This window comes from Mercenaria mercenaria, chromosome 17 (assembly GCF_021730395.1).
Source record: "Mercenaria mercenaria strain notata chromosome 17, MADL_Memer_1, whole genome shotgun sequence".
Lineage (NCBI taxonomy): Eukaryota > Metazoa > Mollusca > Bivalvia > Venerida > Veneridae > Mercenaria > Mercenaria mercenaria.
In genome coordinates this window covers 16,363,907-16,381,700 of record NC_069377.1, presented here as the reverse complement: position 1 = coordinate 16,381,700, position 17,794 = coordinate 16,363,907, and the positions used below count along the sequence as shown (strand labels likewise).

The following is a 17,794-nucleotide window of genomic DNA, read 5'->3' as shown; positions in this document are numbered from 1 at the left end:
ATTTTGACATAACTTTGCACAAATGTTCACCACTACGAGGCGGAGTGTCATGCGCAAGAACCAGGTCCCTAGGTCAAAGGTCAAGGTCACACTTAGAGGCCAAAGGCCAGATACAAGAATGACTTTGTCCGAAGCATTTCTTCTTCATGCATGGAGGGATTTTGATGTAACTTGGCACAATTATACACCATCATGAGACAAAGTGTCATGCGCAGTTCCCTTCTTTAGAATTACTTCCCTTTGTTGTTACTATAAATAGCTTATATTGTAACTTTTTCATTACTAGTCGTAGGGAATAATCGAGACCACTTTTCTGTAGTACAACATGCATGCTACATCCAATTATGAGGTGTATTTTGACCAGTCTCTACCTGGTAAAGATTTTTGTGTGGACTTAAAATTTTTTTTTTTTTGGACTTTTTTTTTTTTTTTTTTTTTAAGATTATCTTCCTTTAGTTGTTACTATAAATAACTTATATTATAACTTTTTTATAATTGACCGTAGGGAAAAAACAAGACCACTTTTCTGTGGTACAACATGGATGTTACTTTCAAATTTTAGGTGTATTTTAAGGTATCTCTACCTGGTAAGGAGTTTTTTTGTGGACTTAGAAAAACAAATGACTTACAATGACTACTAAACAACCACAAAATTAAAATTCCATTTGCAAATACAGGTGCTAGAGTAAAGAAATTTGCTGTGACGGGCGTATATTGTGACATTCTGGCACTCTTGTTATATACCTATATAAATTCTATAAAAAAAATCGCTTGTATTTCACGATTAAATATGAACAGGCAGAAAATATTTTCGTATTGTACCTTATAAATTCCATATTGTACCTTTTGTATTGTATGCTGCCAGACTACATTCATTAATATACATGACCTGACACAGTTCTATAAATAGCACTCGTAAAAACTTCACTTAGTTCCATTTTAAACATTGAAGATTTCGTTCAATAACAAAACAACAAACAAAAAGGTAGAGGTATATAATAAAAGGGTCTATATAACAGTAGCTAGATCTGTGATTTTGTATTCGGCTCTCATGGATTTTGCAAGGTCGGATCACACTCCAGAGATCCGCTCTGGCAAAAATCCACTCGAGCCAAATACAGCATCCCATATCGAGCTACTGTTATAATAACCCTATTATATTGGCATGATCAGTTCACTGCTAATTAAGTTGTGTCTGTATTGATGTTTCATGGTTCAATATGTAAATCGTTGACCCCACCTCGTGAACTGGATCAGATCACTACATGCCTGACGATCTATAGCGCTATCTAATGACCAATTTTTTTTGAAAACCTTTTAAACAAGAGCTGTCACTAATGGTGACAAATGCCTCCGCAGCGCCTTGATCTTTGACCTGGTGACCTTGACCTTTGACCTGATGACCCAAAGTCAATAGGGGTCCTGTGTGCAGTAGTTCGCGAGAAAAGTGCCTTCATGCAAAAAGTTAACATTGGCTCCTGTGACCTTGACCTTTGACCTAGTGACCCCAAAGTCAGTAGGGGTCGTGTACTCAATAAGTACTATCAGCAGCATGTGAAGTTTGAAGGTCCTGGGTGCAGTGGTTCGCGAGTAAAGTGCCTTCATGCAAAAAGTTAACGTTAGCCTCTAAGACCTTGACCTTTGACCACAGTCAGTAGGGGTTGTGTACTCAATAAGTACTATCAGCATGTGATGTTTGAAGGTCCTGGGTGCAGTGGTTCGCGAGTAAAGTGCCTTCAAGCAAAAAGTTAACGTTGGCTCCTGTGACCTTGACCTTTGACCCCAAAGTCAGTAGGGGTCGTGTACTCAATAAGTACTATCAGCATGTGAAGTTTGAAGGTCCTGGGTGCAGTGGTTCGTGAGTAAAATGCCTTCATGCAAAAAGTTAACGTTGGCCCCTGTGACCTTGACCTTTGACCTGGTGACCCCAAAGTCACTAGGGGTTATGTACCCAATAAGTACTATCAGCAAGTGAAGTTTGAAGGGCTGGGTGCAGTGGTTCGCGAGTAAAGTGCCTTCATGCAAAAAGTTAACATTGTGACGAACGGACGGACAGTTGAAAACTAATATGCCTCCCTTCGGGGGCAAAAAAAGGAGCATCATTTTGTAAAAATATAAATAAGAGTAACTAGAAAATGCTTTTGTAAAAAAGCGCATGTCTCCCCCAATGCAAAGTCCTATAGGCAAGAAGTCAATAGGGGTCAGGAGCGAAAGTCAAAGAGACACTGATGGTTGGCTGCAATAGGGATCATCTACTTAGCATGTCCAGTCATCCCGCTAAATTTCAACACTCGTGGCCTAGTAGTTCTCAAGTCACTGTTCAGGCTCCTGTGACCCTGACCTTTGATCAAGTGACCTCAAAATAATAAAAAATTATTTTGCCTAAAAATAATTACATTTATTTTTTCCCGAAATTAACAGCTATCTCGTTGCTAGGTGTGTTAGCCATAAACTATCGTCGTTGTCAAGTATCAGTTTTCTAGTTCCTTGTCTAACATAACAGATGAATGAAACGGCCTATTCGTCAGGGAACCACTCGAGCGTTATATTAAATCGAGAGCACGTGCAATTTCTCAGTTGAACTAAAGGTGTATTGGCTAGCGCTCCAGATCGATGTTAAATTGAATAGCCATGCCACGTGGTCGATGCAGAGCCCGCCAGAAAGGTAGAGGCGAGCCAGCCTGCCGAGATGATTATGAAGGGAAGGAAATGAAAGGCGAACTAGACGGCGGATTTGCCAGAAATTCCTGGCATCAGACAAAATGCCGGTATGTTTGTTATTGATTTCGAACAAATTTGAAGGAAGTCGCAATTAATTCTGCAGTTTGGTAATGACGCGTACTTACGTCAGTAAATAGTTATACACAGTTAATGTCTTCCCGTTAACATCTAGCACGATTATGAATTAATTGTGGACTGTATTAACTGTAAACTTTATACGGGGTGTGGCGACCCTATTTCTCATAATTTTAACAGATTCGAACCAAAGCAATAATGTTGCTAGTTCAGTCAACTGTCGTAATAGTTTCTTGATTCCGACAGGCAGTGGTACTTTCAATACACGAGATTCACATAGTGCATTCCGTTTATTACTCGTAAGGTGCTCGCAAAGTAAGTAGTAACATCGATGACGTCACATTTCATAAGACAATGACACTGTTGTGCTCATTTATTCCCACAATTAAAATTGCAAATTTTCGGAGTGTTTTACGTTAATGTCCCCTTTATGGGACCGTCGAATAGTTTAGTATTGCAAGGGTATAGTATACGGATTAAGATCGGATGGGTTATGGAAACCAGAAAGATTGTAAGGAAAAATATTTATACAAGGACGCAACTGTAAGATATTAAAGTAGGTTTTCTCAAGCACTATTAATTACGACCCTCACTTTGCGATAAGTTTTACATGACCAGGAGAATTTGTCGGCATGCAAACGCAGGCATCAGCACCTGTTAACGTTGGATCAGGTTAGGTCATTTAACTCTTTCGATATCATAAACAAATATCACTAACAAATTCACTGGTTCAATATTAGACTTAGATGTACTTACATTTCTTCCGACTGGTTTCGGTAATGATCTTCAAATACACTGCACGGGAACACGTGCATCCATAGAATCGAAAATTTAAGATCCACAGTACTTAATCCAAAATAAATAAGATGTTGAACTTGCTAGGTTGTATATATACAGGTAATATGTATGTCAGGTGGATAATTTAGGCCCTTCCTTTGATAATGTGTGTTTTCGCAACATTATCTGAAGACTTATTATTCAATCTCTTTTCAGCATAGTTTGTTACGTATAGAGGAATAATTTCTTATGCTGGGAAACAAAATATGATTGAAATTAAACTAAACACACCGACGTTATATATATCGCTACATTAATTCATGCAATATACCATTGTCTTCGCTTAATATGTCACGTCAATTTTGAACTAAATTCTTGTGTGGCCTCATGTATTTTCATGCAAATCATGTAGAGTTGACGGATTACAAAGAGTACCGTTACTTTGTAGTGCATCTTTGAAATAGAGTGAGGCATGTTGTTGATAAATTTTAGTAACTCATCCACTGTTATTTTAGGCTAAATGCTCGCAAACGTTTTACAAAAAAAAAAAAAAAAAAAATCGAGTGGTCTATCATGAAAATAAGATTCAAACGTTTTTAAACAGTATTTAGTTGGGCAGTTTGTTCTTTGTTTGGTGTTCAGGATTGTTAATTGTTTCACTACTACGTTTGTTAATTTTGTGAGGAAATTCTGTTTCGTTGAAGCTCAACTTTCCGTACATTAAATTTGAAACGTTGTTCGTTTCCGAAACACATTGTTACTTGAATTTTTCGAAGAAACGGGGTCAGAATCGTGTGTTTGTCAATTTAGAGGCTGAAAAAAATAGATATTTAGCCGAATCCAATTTCACAGATCATATTATGGTTCTTAAAATTTTGGAAGTCATCATACTGTATTACAACACTCTTGACTGTTCATAATCGAGGATGATTTTACCATTGGAGTATGTATAGTGAGCAAAAACTTCAGAGCTGGGATTTGGTTGAAATCTGTAACAAACCACCAGTCGTTTGTTACGTTATGTATGAATAAAATTTTTTTGGTTGTCTTAATTTTTCTCCTGTTCCAGTAAGTGAATTCTCTTCGAATAGCTCATGTAGCACTAGATCTATATGATGTTAACGAAATTCTGTAGTTTTTTTACTTTAGCCCGGAACCGGGGGGGATTTCATAAATCAGTGTTGGTTTGTATATAAATTATTTAAAGTCGGATTTTTAATATCTAAGTAAAAATTCTTTGACAAACCAAGCCGAAATTATTTACTGAAGACAGATAATGTTACGTCATTATGTATTAGATTTAGATCTACAAATAAGGTTGACATTGTGTTTTCGTGTGAGTTGAATATTTGACATATTTCATGCTGTTATAGTTGCAATCTATTTATAGAACGATTACGTATTTATAAGTAGAAAGCGATAGCGAAACATTATTGGAAAAGTCGATTATTCAGGGTCTTCATAGTAAAGCATGGTTTTCTTTTAATATACGATTCGACAGAAGTACAGCATTGATAAATATATCGACCTAGTTCCGCAGTAGATCTATTCACCTATAAATACATTAATAATTGCACGACAATTTTTCGGGATGTGTGACCCATCCGCTATCTTCGGTATTTTACCGCAGTATTATCATAAATTAATAGTCCAGACATGCCTTGATGTATAAATCTCACACGGAACTTAAACAATAAAATGTTTGATAATTTATGATTTTCTTATTTAAAACGTTTCAATACAGAAAACATTTTGTATAAAAACATTTCAGTATGCACTTTACTTCTTTCATTGACAATCTTCTTGAGTTCAACGATGACATGAGAACCATAGCAAGCAAACGATAATACAATGTAGAAACATGCAGTCGTTTTAATTAGTATCAAGTTGATCTATACAATAATACTATTAAATTGGTACCGTAGTGTATTGGATTGTGTTGTCATACCCGACCCGATTGAGGCCTGGTAAACTCATTGAAAAGCTAACCAAAATGCACTAATAACATAATGCTTGCAGATAAAAGGGATAATGCTTGCGGATAAAAGGGATAATGGTCTTTCTAGATATTGATGTGTACATATCAACATGGTTGGAATTGAATTTTAATTGGATTAGGACATAAATCTTAAGATAAAACGTGTATCCAAACAAATATATTTTAGGTAAGCATTTAAGTTAGCTATTTCTTTCAAAGATAGAACTATAGATTATCATCATGATGATGACCAAATGATCCGAATCACTCAAGACGATCGATATCCTTCTGCTCCTTGTTTCATACATTGGCAAACGTGATACGTGATGTTGGTGGGATTTGCTCTACTTGTCTTTCAAAACGCTATCTGATTATGTTATAGTTATATGGAATGAACCAGTTTGGTTTTAAAGAACAAATATAATTGTTGTAAAGCTGAGATAGTATGTTTCAGAATTTCAGAAATCGTTGCACAGAATTTTTGGGGGTAAATTTTGGCAAATTTATTGTGGCCTGGAAAAATTCTGTCTACCGTGGGGCGATCGGGCGTGCTTTGGACGTTTTTGATGGTACGGATGTTACGGTGTATATAAAGGTATGCTCTAGTGCCTTGGCAATATCGGACTAGCCTTGCTTTAAATGTATCATAGCCTTGCTCATCATATAGTATTTGCCTCGCTTAGAATTACAGTACGTTGCCTTGCTCCATTGGTCCGCTAAAATGTCCTCATTACTTTGCAGGTAACGTCGGTTATGGGAATATTTAATTACTGTGGTGTACTGTAGCCTTGCATATTATAGTATTTGCCTTGCTTAGAAGTACAGTACGTTGCCTTGCTCCATTGGTCCGCTAAATATTGTGGTGTACTGTAGCCTTGCTCGTTGCTTAGATTACAGTTGTTGCCTTGCTCCGTTGGTCCGCTAAATATTGTTGTGTACTGTAGCCTTGCTCGTTGCTTAGAACCACAGTACTTTGCCTTGCTCCGTTGGTCCGCTAAATATTCCTCATTGCTATTGCAGGTAACGTCGAGTTTTGGGGGATGTTTAATTACTGTGGTGTACTGTGGTATCCCTTGCCGTCCGTGTGGCGCTGCTTGTTGCTCTACAGGTAACGTGGAGCAATGACGTGGTGCTTACGGGTACGTCTGTTTCCTCCGGTCGACTGGTTTTTTCAAATAGCTTTCATTGGAGTGGCCCATACTCTGCCAACATATTGATAATAACTTTATATTGAAAGGAATATTTCATAGATTAAATTAGACATGTTTACAGTATCTTACGCGCCAGGTAATTGAAATATGTGACTGTATTCATATCGAAATGTACAAATAACATGTAAAAATGTGAATGTTACTGTCTTCTGGTTATGATTTCGGGTAATAAAATAATAAAAAATTATTTTGCCTAAAAATAATACATTATTTTTTCCCGAAATTAATAGCTATCTCGTTGCTAGTGTGTTAGCCATAAACTATCGCGTGTCAAGTAATCCAGTTTTCTAGTTCCTTGTCTAAACATAACAGATGAATGATAAACGCCTATTCGTCAGGGAACCACTCGAGCGTTATATTAAATCGAGAGCACGTGCAATCTTCTCAGTTGAACTAAAGGTGTATTGGCTAGCGCTTCAGATCGATGTTAAATTGCCCACCCGCCACACCCCAATAATAATAATAATAATAAAAATTGTTGTATGCTACAATTCATTATATTTTGTATCTTTAATTCTGTTATGACAATCTGACTGTTTTGTGAAGTACTTATGTTGCAGATAATATGCTGCCATTTGGTGCCAACTCCGGAAGTGATCAGACTCCAGGTACTTTCCACAGACATTAATTGAACGGATTCCTGGGCTACAAACAGTTTGTGAAACAGACAGATCTAAAAGGATATTATCATTCTTCCGGACTGTTGCTTTATGAGAAATCAAAGGACAATTTAGAATTATACATGTATAATTTTTATACTAAAATTCCAGTTAATTATTTCCATATTTTATACAATTATTTTTATGTCCACTCCTAATTTTAAGGGCCTGGAAAAATTCTGTCTACCGTGGGGGCGATCGGGCGTGCTTTGGGACGTTTTGATGGTACGGATGTTACGGTGTATATTAAAGGTATTGCTCTAGTGCCTTGGCAATATCTGACTAGCCTTGCTTAAAAGTATCATAGCCTTGCTCATCATATAGTATTTGCCATCGCCTAGAATTACAGTACGTTGCCTGCTCCATTGGTCCGCTAAATGTTCCTCATTACTTTGCAGGTAACGTCGAGTTATGGGAATATTTAATTTACTGTGGTGTATGTAGCCTTGCTCATTATAGTTTTGCCTTGCTTAGAAGTACAGTAGTTGCCTTGCTCCATTGGTCCGCTAAATATTGTGGTGTACTGTAGCCTTGCTCGTTGCTTAGAATACAGTCTGTTGCCTTGCTCCGTTGGTCCGCTAAATATTGTTGTGTACTGTAGCCTTGCTCGTTGCTTAGAACCACAGTACTTTGCCTTGCTCCGTTGGTCCGCTAAATATTCCTCATTGCTTTGCATGGTAACGTCGAGTTTTGGGGGATGTTTAATTTACTGTGGTGTTACTGTGGTATCCCTTGCGTCCGTGTGGCGCTGCTTGTTGCTCTACAGGTAACGTGGAGCAATGACGTGGTGCTTTACGGGTACGTCTGGTTTCCTCCCGGTCGACTGGTTTTTCAAATAGCTTTCATTGGAGTGGCCATACTCTGCCAACATATTGATAATAACTTTTATATTGAAAGGAATATTTCATAGATTAAATTAGCACTGTTTACAGTATCTTACGCGCCGGTAATTGAAATATGTGACTGTATTCATATCTGAAATGTACAAATAAACATGTAAAAATGTGAATGTTACTTGTCTTCTGGTTATGATTTCGGGTAATAAAATAAATAGGGGTCATGTACTCTGCATGTCCAATCATCCTATTAAGTTTCAACATTGTAGGTCAAGTGGTTCTCAAGTTATTTCCAAAAAATGATTTTACATGAACAGGTCACTGTGACCTTGACCTTTAATAGACTGACCCCAAAATCAATAGGGGTCATCTACTCTGCATGTTCAATCATCCTATGAAGTTTCAACATTCTGGGTCAAGTGGTTCTCAAGTTATTGATCGGAACTGGTTATCAATGTTCAGGCCCCTGTGACCTTGACCTTTCACAGAGTGACCCCAAAAATCGTTAGGGGTCATCTACTCTTTATGACCAATCATCCTATTAAGTTTCAACATTCTGGGTCAAGTGGTTCTCAAGTTACTGACCGGAAATGGTTTTCAATGTTCAGGCCCCTGTGACCTTGACCTTTAATGGAGTGACCCAAAAATCGATAGGGGTCATCTACTGTGCATGTACAATCATCCTATGAAGTTTCAACATTCTGGGTCAGGTGGTTCTCTAGTTATTGATTGGAAATGGTTTTCAATGTTCAGGCCCCTGTGACCTTGACCTTTGACAGAGTGACCCCAAAATCAATAGGGGTCATCTACTCTTCATGACCAATCATCCTATGAAGTTTCAACATTCTGGGTCAAGTGGTTCTCTAGTTATTGATCGGAAATGGTTTTCAATGTTCAGGCCCCTGTGACCTTGACCTTTGACGGAGTGACCCCAAAATCAATAGGGGTCATCTACTCTTCATGACCAATCATCCTATGAAGTTTCAACATTCTGGGTCAAGTGGTTCTCTAGTTATTGATCAGAAATGGTTTTCAATGTTCAGGCCCCTGTGACCTTGCCCTTGGACGGAGTGACCCCAAAAACAATAGGGGTCGTCTACACCAGCAGCCCTACAACCCTATGAAGTTTGAAGGTTCTAGGTCAAATGGTTCTCCAGTTATTGCTCGGAAATGAAGTGTGACGTACGGACGGACGGACGAATGGAAGGACGGATGGACAGGGCAAAAACAATATGTCTCCTGGGGGAGACATAATAAAACCTGTGCACTACATGTCAGATCATCACAATGAACAAGTGTTTTAAGTTTCAATACATTCTGCTAGTGAGCACTGAAATATCAGTTAATGTACAAAAATTGCTGTAAAAAACCGACATAATTTTGTAACAAGAGGGCCATGAAGGCCCTGTATCACTCACCTGACCTACTTACCTAAAGATCACCAAGATTAACATTCTGACCAAGTTTCATTAAGATATGGTCATAAATGTGGCCTCTAAAGTGTTGACTAACTTTTCCTTTGATTTGACCCTGTGACCTAGTTTCTGACCCAGCATGACCCAGATTCGAACTTGACATAAAGATCATCAAGTTTAACATTCTGACTTAAGTTTCATGAAGATAAGTCATAAATGTGGCCTCTAGAGTGTTAACAAGCTTTTCCTTTGATTTGACCTAGTGACTTAGTTTTTGACCCCACTTGACCCAGATTTAAACTTGACCTAAAGATCATCAAGATTAACATTCTGACCAAGTTTCATTAAGATATGATCATAAATGTGGCCTCTACAGTGTTAACTAGCTTTTCCTTTGATTTGACCAGGTGACCTAGTTTTTGATCCTACATGACCCAGATTCAAACTGGACCTTGAGGTCATCAATATTAACATTTTGACCAAGTTTCATGAAGATATAGTCATAAATGCGGCCTCTACAGTGTTAACAAGCTTTTCCTTTGATCTGACCTGGTGACCTAGTTTTTGACCCCAGATGACCCAATATCAAATTCGTCCAAGATTGTATTGAAGACAACACTCTGACCAAGTTTCATTAAGATTGGGCCAAAAATGTGACCTACAGAGTGTTAACAGTCAAATTGTTGACGCCGGATGGATGATGACGGACGCCGGACACAGGGTAATCACAAAAACTCACCTTTGAGCACTTCATGCTCAGGTGAGCTAAAAATGCAAAATAAAGTTATAGAACCTCTGTACTGCATGTCAGATTATTACAGCAAAGAAGCGTGCGACAATTCAATCCATTCAAATAAGTGGGTACTAGGATACCAACTTACATAATAATTTTGCAAAAATTCAAAACAGAATTATGGAACCTGAGCACCTCTTGTAAGTTCATCACAGTAAGCAAGTATATGAAGTTTTAATCCATTCCCACAAGTGGTTACTAAGGTACCAGCTTTCATACAAAAATTTAATCAGACCAGGACATGACACTGATGAGTGCAATAGCTCTACCTAATCTTCAAAGAGTAGAGCTTACAAAGCCAAAGGTCTTTGTTTTTCTTTACCTTCAGTAAAATATTTTTACATTCCCTCAGTTTTCCACATTTGTAGTAGGCTCTTGCTAAATATACCATTACTTCAGTGTTGTGGTACTTGAAAAACTTCTTTAGACAATTTTCATACTGCAAAAAATATCATACAATTTTATACTAAAAGCATTACCTAATCTGTACCAGCGTTTTCCATGAATTTCAATGTTATTCTGCAAGGTACAGAAATAAATTGTACATCTTTCTAACTTGCAAGGAAATATTGCTTTTATGCATATCAAGGTATTCTGAAAGTTTATAAACAATCAATTGACAAATCAAGTCAAAATCAAACTTAAAAAACAATACTGGTGTAAAAATATTGCTAAAACTTACCATGGAACCCCTACCCCCCTCGCCCCCCTCCAACCGACCCAATTTTTTTTATGATGAATTCCTAACTATAAGTATTTTAAAATTTTTGGAAAGTTCCTATAACCATCCTGACTGTCACTCCAAGTTCCTTAGAACAACTATAGTATTAATGGTATTGTTTTATACTTAAGTAAAATCAGGTAAAAACCTTGTTATGAACAATGTGGATAGAACAGTAGAGTCTAGCTTGTACTGATGACCACCTTCAAACAGGAACCTGCTAACTTTAAAGACATTTAATATCACTTTAACCCTTATCATGCTGGACACGACTGATTCTGCCTTTTTGAGAAATGTAGATCAACAGATCTGCACTGTTCACCATTCGGTCAGTATCTTTTTGGTATTCACCCCTTTTAACAGTTAATGGTTTTGTCCAAATTGCAAGGTGGACAAATTCATTATTTATAGAAGTTCAGCAGGTTATGGGTTAAATTTACAATATTTGCAACTTGTTTTTCTACCTGAGGAATAAGGACTGCCTACTATCACTTTCTGATTTCCATACAGTGGAATTTAATATACAGGTTTCACTGTTTGTGTGGGCAACTGAAACGTTTGACTGGCAGTAACAGTGCAGGTTTTACTGTTTGTGTGGGCAACTGAAACGTTTGACTGGCAGTCACAGTGCAGGTTTCACTGTTTGTGTGGGCAACTGAAATGTTTGACTGGCAGTCACAGTGCAGGTTTCACTGTTTGTGTGGGCAACTGAAATGTCTGACTGACAGTCACAGTGCAGGTTTCACTGTTTGTGTGGGCAACTGAAATGTTTGACTGGCAGGCACAGTGCAGGTTTCACTGTTTGTGTGGGCAACTAAAATGTTTGACTGGCAGTCACAGTGCAGGTTTCACTGTTTGTGTGGGCAACTGAAATGTTTGACTGGCAGTCACAGTACAAGTTTCACTGTTTGTGTGGGCAATTGAAATGTTTGACTGGCAGTCACAGTGACATTTATTTTTGTTTAGTTTGATTATCAGAAAGTTTCCTGTCTGCCTTCAAGAATTGAAAGCTGATACAATGCAAACTCATAATTTGGTATTTTTCTTATTTTTAGAATAACTTGTCAATGATATAAACATGTCAGACTAATCCTTAACATACAGTATAAACATATGGTTATGAATCAAGTGGTCATTCAAGACTAAAATTAACAATGTGACAAGAGCTGTCACTAATGGTGACAAATGCCCCCGCAGCACCTTGACCTTTGACCTGGTGACCTTGACCTTTGACCTGGTGACCCCAAAGTCAGTAGGGATGGTGTACTCAATAAGTACTATCAGCATGTGAAGTTTGAAGGTCTTGGGTGAAGTGGTTCGTGAGTAAAGTGCCTTCATGCAAAAAGTTAACATTGGCCCGTGTGACCTTGACCTTTGACCTGGTGACCCCAAAGTCAGTAGGGTTGGTGTACTCATAAAGTATTATCAGCATGTAAAGTTTGAAGGTCCTGGATGAAGTGGTTCGCAAGTAAAGTGCCTTAATGCAAAAAGTTAACGTTGGCCCCTGTGACCTTGATCTTTGACCTGGTGACCCCAAGTCAGTAGGGGTGGTGTACTCAATAAGTACTATCAGCACGTGATATTTGAAGGTCCTGGGTGCAGTGGTTCGCGAGTAAAGTGCCTTCATGCAAAGTTAATGTTGGCCCCTGTGACCTTGACCTTTGACCTGGTGACCCCCAGGTCAGTAGCGGTGGTGTACTCAATAAGTATTATCAGCATGTGAAGTTTGAAGGTCCTGGGTGCAGTGGTTTGCGAGTAAAGTGCCTTCATGCAAAAAGTTAACGTTGGCCCCTGTGACCTTGACCTTTGACCTGGTGACCCCAAAGTCAGTAGGGGTGGTATACTCAATAAGTACTATCAGCATGTGAAGTTTGAAGGTCCTGGGTGATGTGGTTCGCGAGTAAAGTGCCTTCATGCAAAAAGTTAACGTTGGCCCTTGTGACCTTGACCTTTGACCTGGTGACCCCAAAATCAGTAGGGATGGGTTACTCAATAAGTACTATCAGCATGTGAAGTTTGAAGGTCCTGGTTGCAGTGGTTCGCGAGTAAAAGGCCTTCATGCAAAAAGTTAATGTTGGCCCCTGTGACCTTGACCTTTTACCTGGTGACCCCAAAGTCAGTAGGGGTGGTATACTCAATAAGTACTATCAGCATGTGAAGTTTGAAGGTCCTGGGTGCAGTGGTTTGCAAGTAAAGTGCCTTCATGCAAAAAGTTGATGTTGTGACGAACGAACGAACGAACAAACGGACGGACAGTTGAAAACTAATATGCTTCCCTTCGGGGGCATAAAAAGAATCAAGTTTGAAAGTTGGGTTATAACTGAAAAGTTACAAGACAGGTGCAAATACGTCAATATAACTTACCATCTTAATTGCAGCAACATACTGTTTTTGTTTTACAGATGTGATAACTTACCATCTCAATGGCAACAACATACACACTCAAACTGATTAATACCCCCATATGCCACTTTGATACAGGGTAAATGATTATGACCTTTGTCTTCAAGTGTGACCTTGACCTTGAACCTAATGACCTGAGCTGTGCACATTGCATGTCATTGTGATGAAGTTAGTTTTTTTGAAACTCCTTTCAGTGGTTAATAATATGGTTAATAAGATGTGGACACAATTTGAGATATTTGACCTTAAAAAGTGACCCTGACCTTGGACCTGGTGTCCTGGACTCGGTTCTCTGCATGTTATTTAACCAGGTTAAGGAATGACATTAGTTTCATGAAATACATTTTGATATGGAGCTCTATTTTATAACTTTGACCTGTAAGCGTGACATTGACCTGGGACTGAGTGACCAGTTGTGTGCTCTGCACATCTTCCTGATGAATAAAATATTTGATGCTAAGTTTATGAAAACCTTCAGAGCATGCTCGTTTAAAAGGTATCAAGCAGATAAAAAGTTAAGATATTTGGTTTTTGACCTTCAACTATTACTTACCCTGGACCTAGTGACCCGAGTTGTATCCTCGGCATGTAGTCTTGATGAGGTTTATAACTGATGCATGAAAATCTTCCCAGCAGTTAAGACGATATTGAGCTGACAGGAATATGGTTGAATGAACTGACAAACGGAAATACATGACTCCAGTATAGCCCCCAAATACTTTGTATCTAGGAATATGATAACTTTCAATCTGAATGGCGGTGAAAAAACTGTTCTGCTCAACATAGATGTAAAAACTTTCAATCTGAACGGCAGCAACATAATGTTTCTGCTCAACATAGATGTAACAACTTACCATCTCAATGGACAAACACTGTTTCTGCTCAACATAGATGTAACAACTTACCATCTCAATGGACAAACACTGTTTCTGCTCAACATAGGTTTCTGCTCATGATGTAACAACTTACCATCTCAATGGACAAACACTGTTTCTGCTCAACATAGATGTAAAAACGTTCAATCTGAACGGCAGAAACATACTGTTTCTGCTCAACATAGATGTAACAACTTACCATCTCAATGGACAAACACTGTTTCTGCTCAACATAGATGTAACAACTTACCATTTGAACGGCAGGAACATACTGTTTCTGCTCAACATAGATGTAACAACTTACCATCTCAATGGACAAACACTGTTTCTGCTCAACATAGATGTTATAACTTACCATCTGAACGGCAGCAACATACTGTTTCTGCTCAACATAGATGTGTGCAATGTTTAACCATACATCACAGAAGTCTGCAGTGGCTTCTCTCACCTGGGCAAACACATCTCTTGCCTCATTGATACATCCTTTGTGGGCCAACACACAACCTGGTGACAAAGTATCATAATTTAATTAACAGTGAATACTCAGTTATAAGATATCTTTTCCTATTAAAATTGCACAACATAACTCATGCTGTGCTACAAAGATAGGTTTATATGACTTCTCTTAAAATGAAAACACTTCAACTTCAGTATTAGTAAGGTCATTTTCTGGCATGGTAATGATAGATAACAGAAACAATAGTTTAACACTCAATTCATGACAACAACACTTACCATTTAATTGATTCATTATAATTGTGCAAATGACAGAACTATCACAATTCTTTTTCCGTTTTGTTAAAAAATATATTTACCTATTCCATTAGCAGCCCAGATATTTCTATCATCATTTCTCAGCACCTGTTTATACATGGCTAGTGCTCGGTCTTGATGACGTTTTTGCTGTAAAATATTGTTTGATTAATTCTAGTTCATTTATTAACAATTTTTTACAGTATACTTTGAACATTTTATCAGCAGTTTCTGAATTACCAATTTCTTGCATACTGGATTATTTCTGTCGTTTTTTTCACAACTGCTGGAAAACTCCATCTTACACCCAGGGGTGTGACCTACTTGGCCACAGAGGCCTCCAAGTGAAGGGTAACTCTCACTTCTTGCTTATATTGTTGGATATGCAAAGCATTAAACACTTGTAGTACTAAAGAAATGTATGTTAAAATTTGAATGCATTATTATTCCAAATATACAAACTTTACACTGAAGACACTAGCAGTATTCTTTTATGAAGATTATCAATCAACCTTAAGGTTCAAATTCTAATAATCGAAAACCCTGCCATCCAGCCTGTCAAGGTCTACAGCGGTATTTACAAGACATCATATTGTCCGTAGATTGTATTTTTTAAATAGACTGATAAAAGATTAGAAAACGTCTACAACAAACTAAATTAGTTCCTACACAACATACCTTATCTTTATCTTTCATTGGCATATGTAAAGTTTGAAGCCAGACATTTCCAAGAGCAATGAGAGAGTAGGCATCATCCTTGGTTGCCGGCCGTGCCAAGATACGCTCAAACTTCTTCTGTCCTGGACCCCACTCTTGCTTGGCAAGATGAAGATTGCCAATCAGTGACCAGGCATCTGGATGATCCTGTTGTAACAAGTAAAGCAAATATCAACCTTTACTGCCATATAATATTGTAAATATTTTCTGGTGCACAGTCATTCTTGAAACACTAAAGAAATATCAATAGATGCCCGACCAAAATTTTGACTGTCACCATGTCCCAAATTCAATTGATTTCACCTTTTAAGGTATGCAAAGACCAAATTTTTTAACTGAAATGAGGTTTAATAAAAATAACTTTTTTCTTCCAATATTTCAGAACATGCACTACACTGAAGGATGATTGATCAGGAAAGGAGGGTAGATGGATCAGGGAAGGAGGGAGAATGGATCAGGGAAGGAGGCAGGATTGGTCAGGGAAGACGGATCAGGAAAAAAAGCTCTGCTGACATCAGGGAAGGAAGGAGGATGGCTCAGGGAAGGCGTGTAGATGGATCAGGGAAGGAGGGAGGATTGGTCAGTGAAGAGGGATCAGGAAAAAATGCCCTGTTGACATCAGGGAAGGAAGGAGAATGGTTCAAGGAAGGAGGGAGGATGGTTCAAGGAAGGAAGGAGGATGGATCAGGGAAAGAAGGAGGATGGCTCAGGGAAGGAGTGAGAATGGATCAGGGAAGGAGGGAGGATTGGTCAGGGAAGATGGATCAGGAAAAAATGCCCTGATGACATCAGGGAAGGAGGATGTTCAAGGAAGGAGGGAGGATGGTTCAAGGAAGGAATGAGGATGGATCAGGGAAGGAGGGAGGATGGCTCAGGGAAGGAGGGAGGATGGCTCAGGGAAGGAGGGAGGATGACTCAGGGAAGGGGGAGGATGGCTCAGGGAACATACTATTCTGTTATGCCATAATTAAAATAGCAGATAAATGAGGTGAAGATTTTACCTGATTTATCTGCAATGCTTCTTTAAACCAGTCAGAAGCCTCATAAATCTGTCCTCGATCTCTTGCCATACATCCCAGTCTTAGATAACCTGGTCATATACAATTGATTCCATAACATTTCTATAGTATACAAAATCTGAGAAGATTTTTTACAATAAAACATTTTTTTTCTGCATGAAATTCTTTCACAAAAACATTCCAATACTATGAACAAAATTACTGTCCTAAAAACTAAATTTTGCGAATCCTGAAAAGTTTAAGGGTGTCAGAATTTCTAAAGAAAATGTCAAAACAAAAAAAAATAAATAAATCAGAAATCAACTTAACTGAAACATGCAGTCTACATTATGACCTTGGTCAACCAAATCTGAACAGAATGAAAGACATTTCTACAGTCAAAAGTATTCTCTTAAGAAATGACATTGTTTTTACAAAATTCAGTAATGCAACCCCATGTCTAACAATTAATGAAGTACTGACATGCAATACAAGTCCCCTACTGGAAGGTAACAAATTGTCTCAACTTCTGTATAACCCAGTCAGGACTTTACCGGACGTAGGATCCTACTTCAATATACAGTTAAATTCCACCCTGTAAGTCCCACTTGAATCCCCTAGGATGAAAGATGCAGCATCATGATCGATCTTTCATCAATGGGGTTTTATTTTTAGCAGTACATTTATATCGACCAATAAACACACTTTACTATCAACCAACTGTTATGCTTCTAAGTGATAAAACGCCGTCTTTGGAACACTCCGAAGTTACCTTTACACACTGAACAAGAGCTCCGCCAAGTGGGGCAATATAGTATATACGCCCGAAGGGTTATATCAGAGGAGGATTGGAGCAAAACTT

The 17,794-nt window shown here is 38.2% G+C and overlaps 1 protein-coding gene across 1 annotated transcript in view; it reads right to left on the bottom strand.

Moving 5' to 3' along the window:
- LOC128550328 (RNA polymerase-associated protein CTR9 homolog) overlaps positions 1-17,794 on the bottom strand; it is a 50,165-nt gene that overhangs the window by 12,301 nt on the left and 20,070 nt on the right. The window contains exons 12-16 of the mRNA XM_053529175.1: positions 16,936-17,024; positions 15,896-16,081; positions 15,280-15,367; positions 14,820-14,968; positions 10,788-10,904 (exon numbers count right to left, since the gene is read on the bottom strand). Of these exons, the coding sequence (XP_053385150.1) occupies positions 10,788-10,904; positions 14,820-14,968; positions 15,280-15,367; positions 15,896-16,081; positions 16,936-17,024 (629 nt within the window). The remainder of the gene's footprint in view (positions 1-10,787; positions 10,905-14,819; positions 14,969-15,279; positions 15,368-15,895; positions 16,082-16,935; positions 17,025-17,794) is intronic.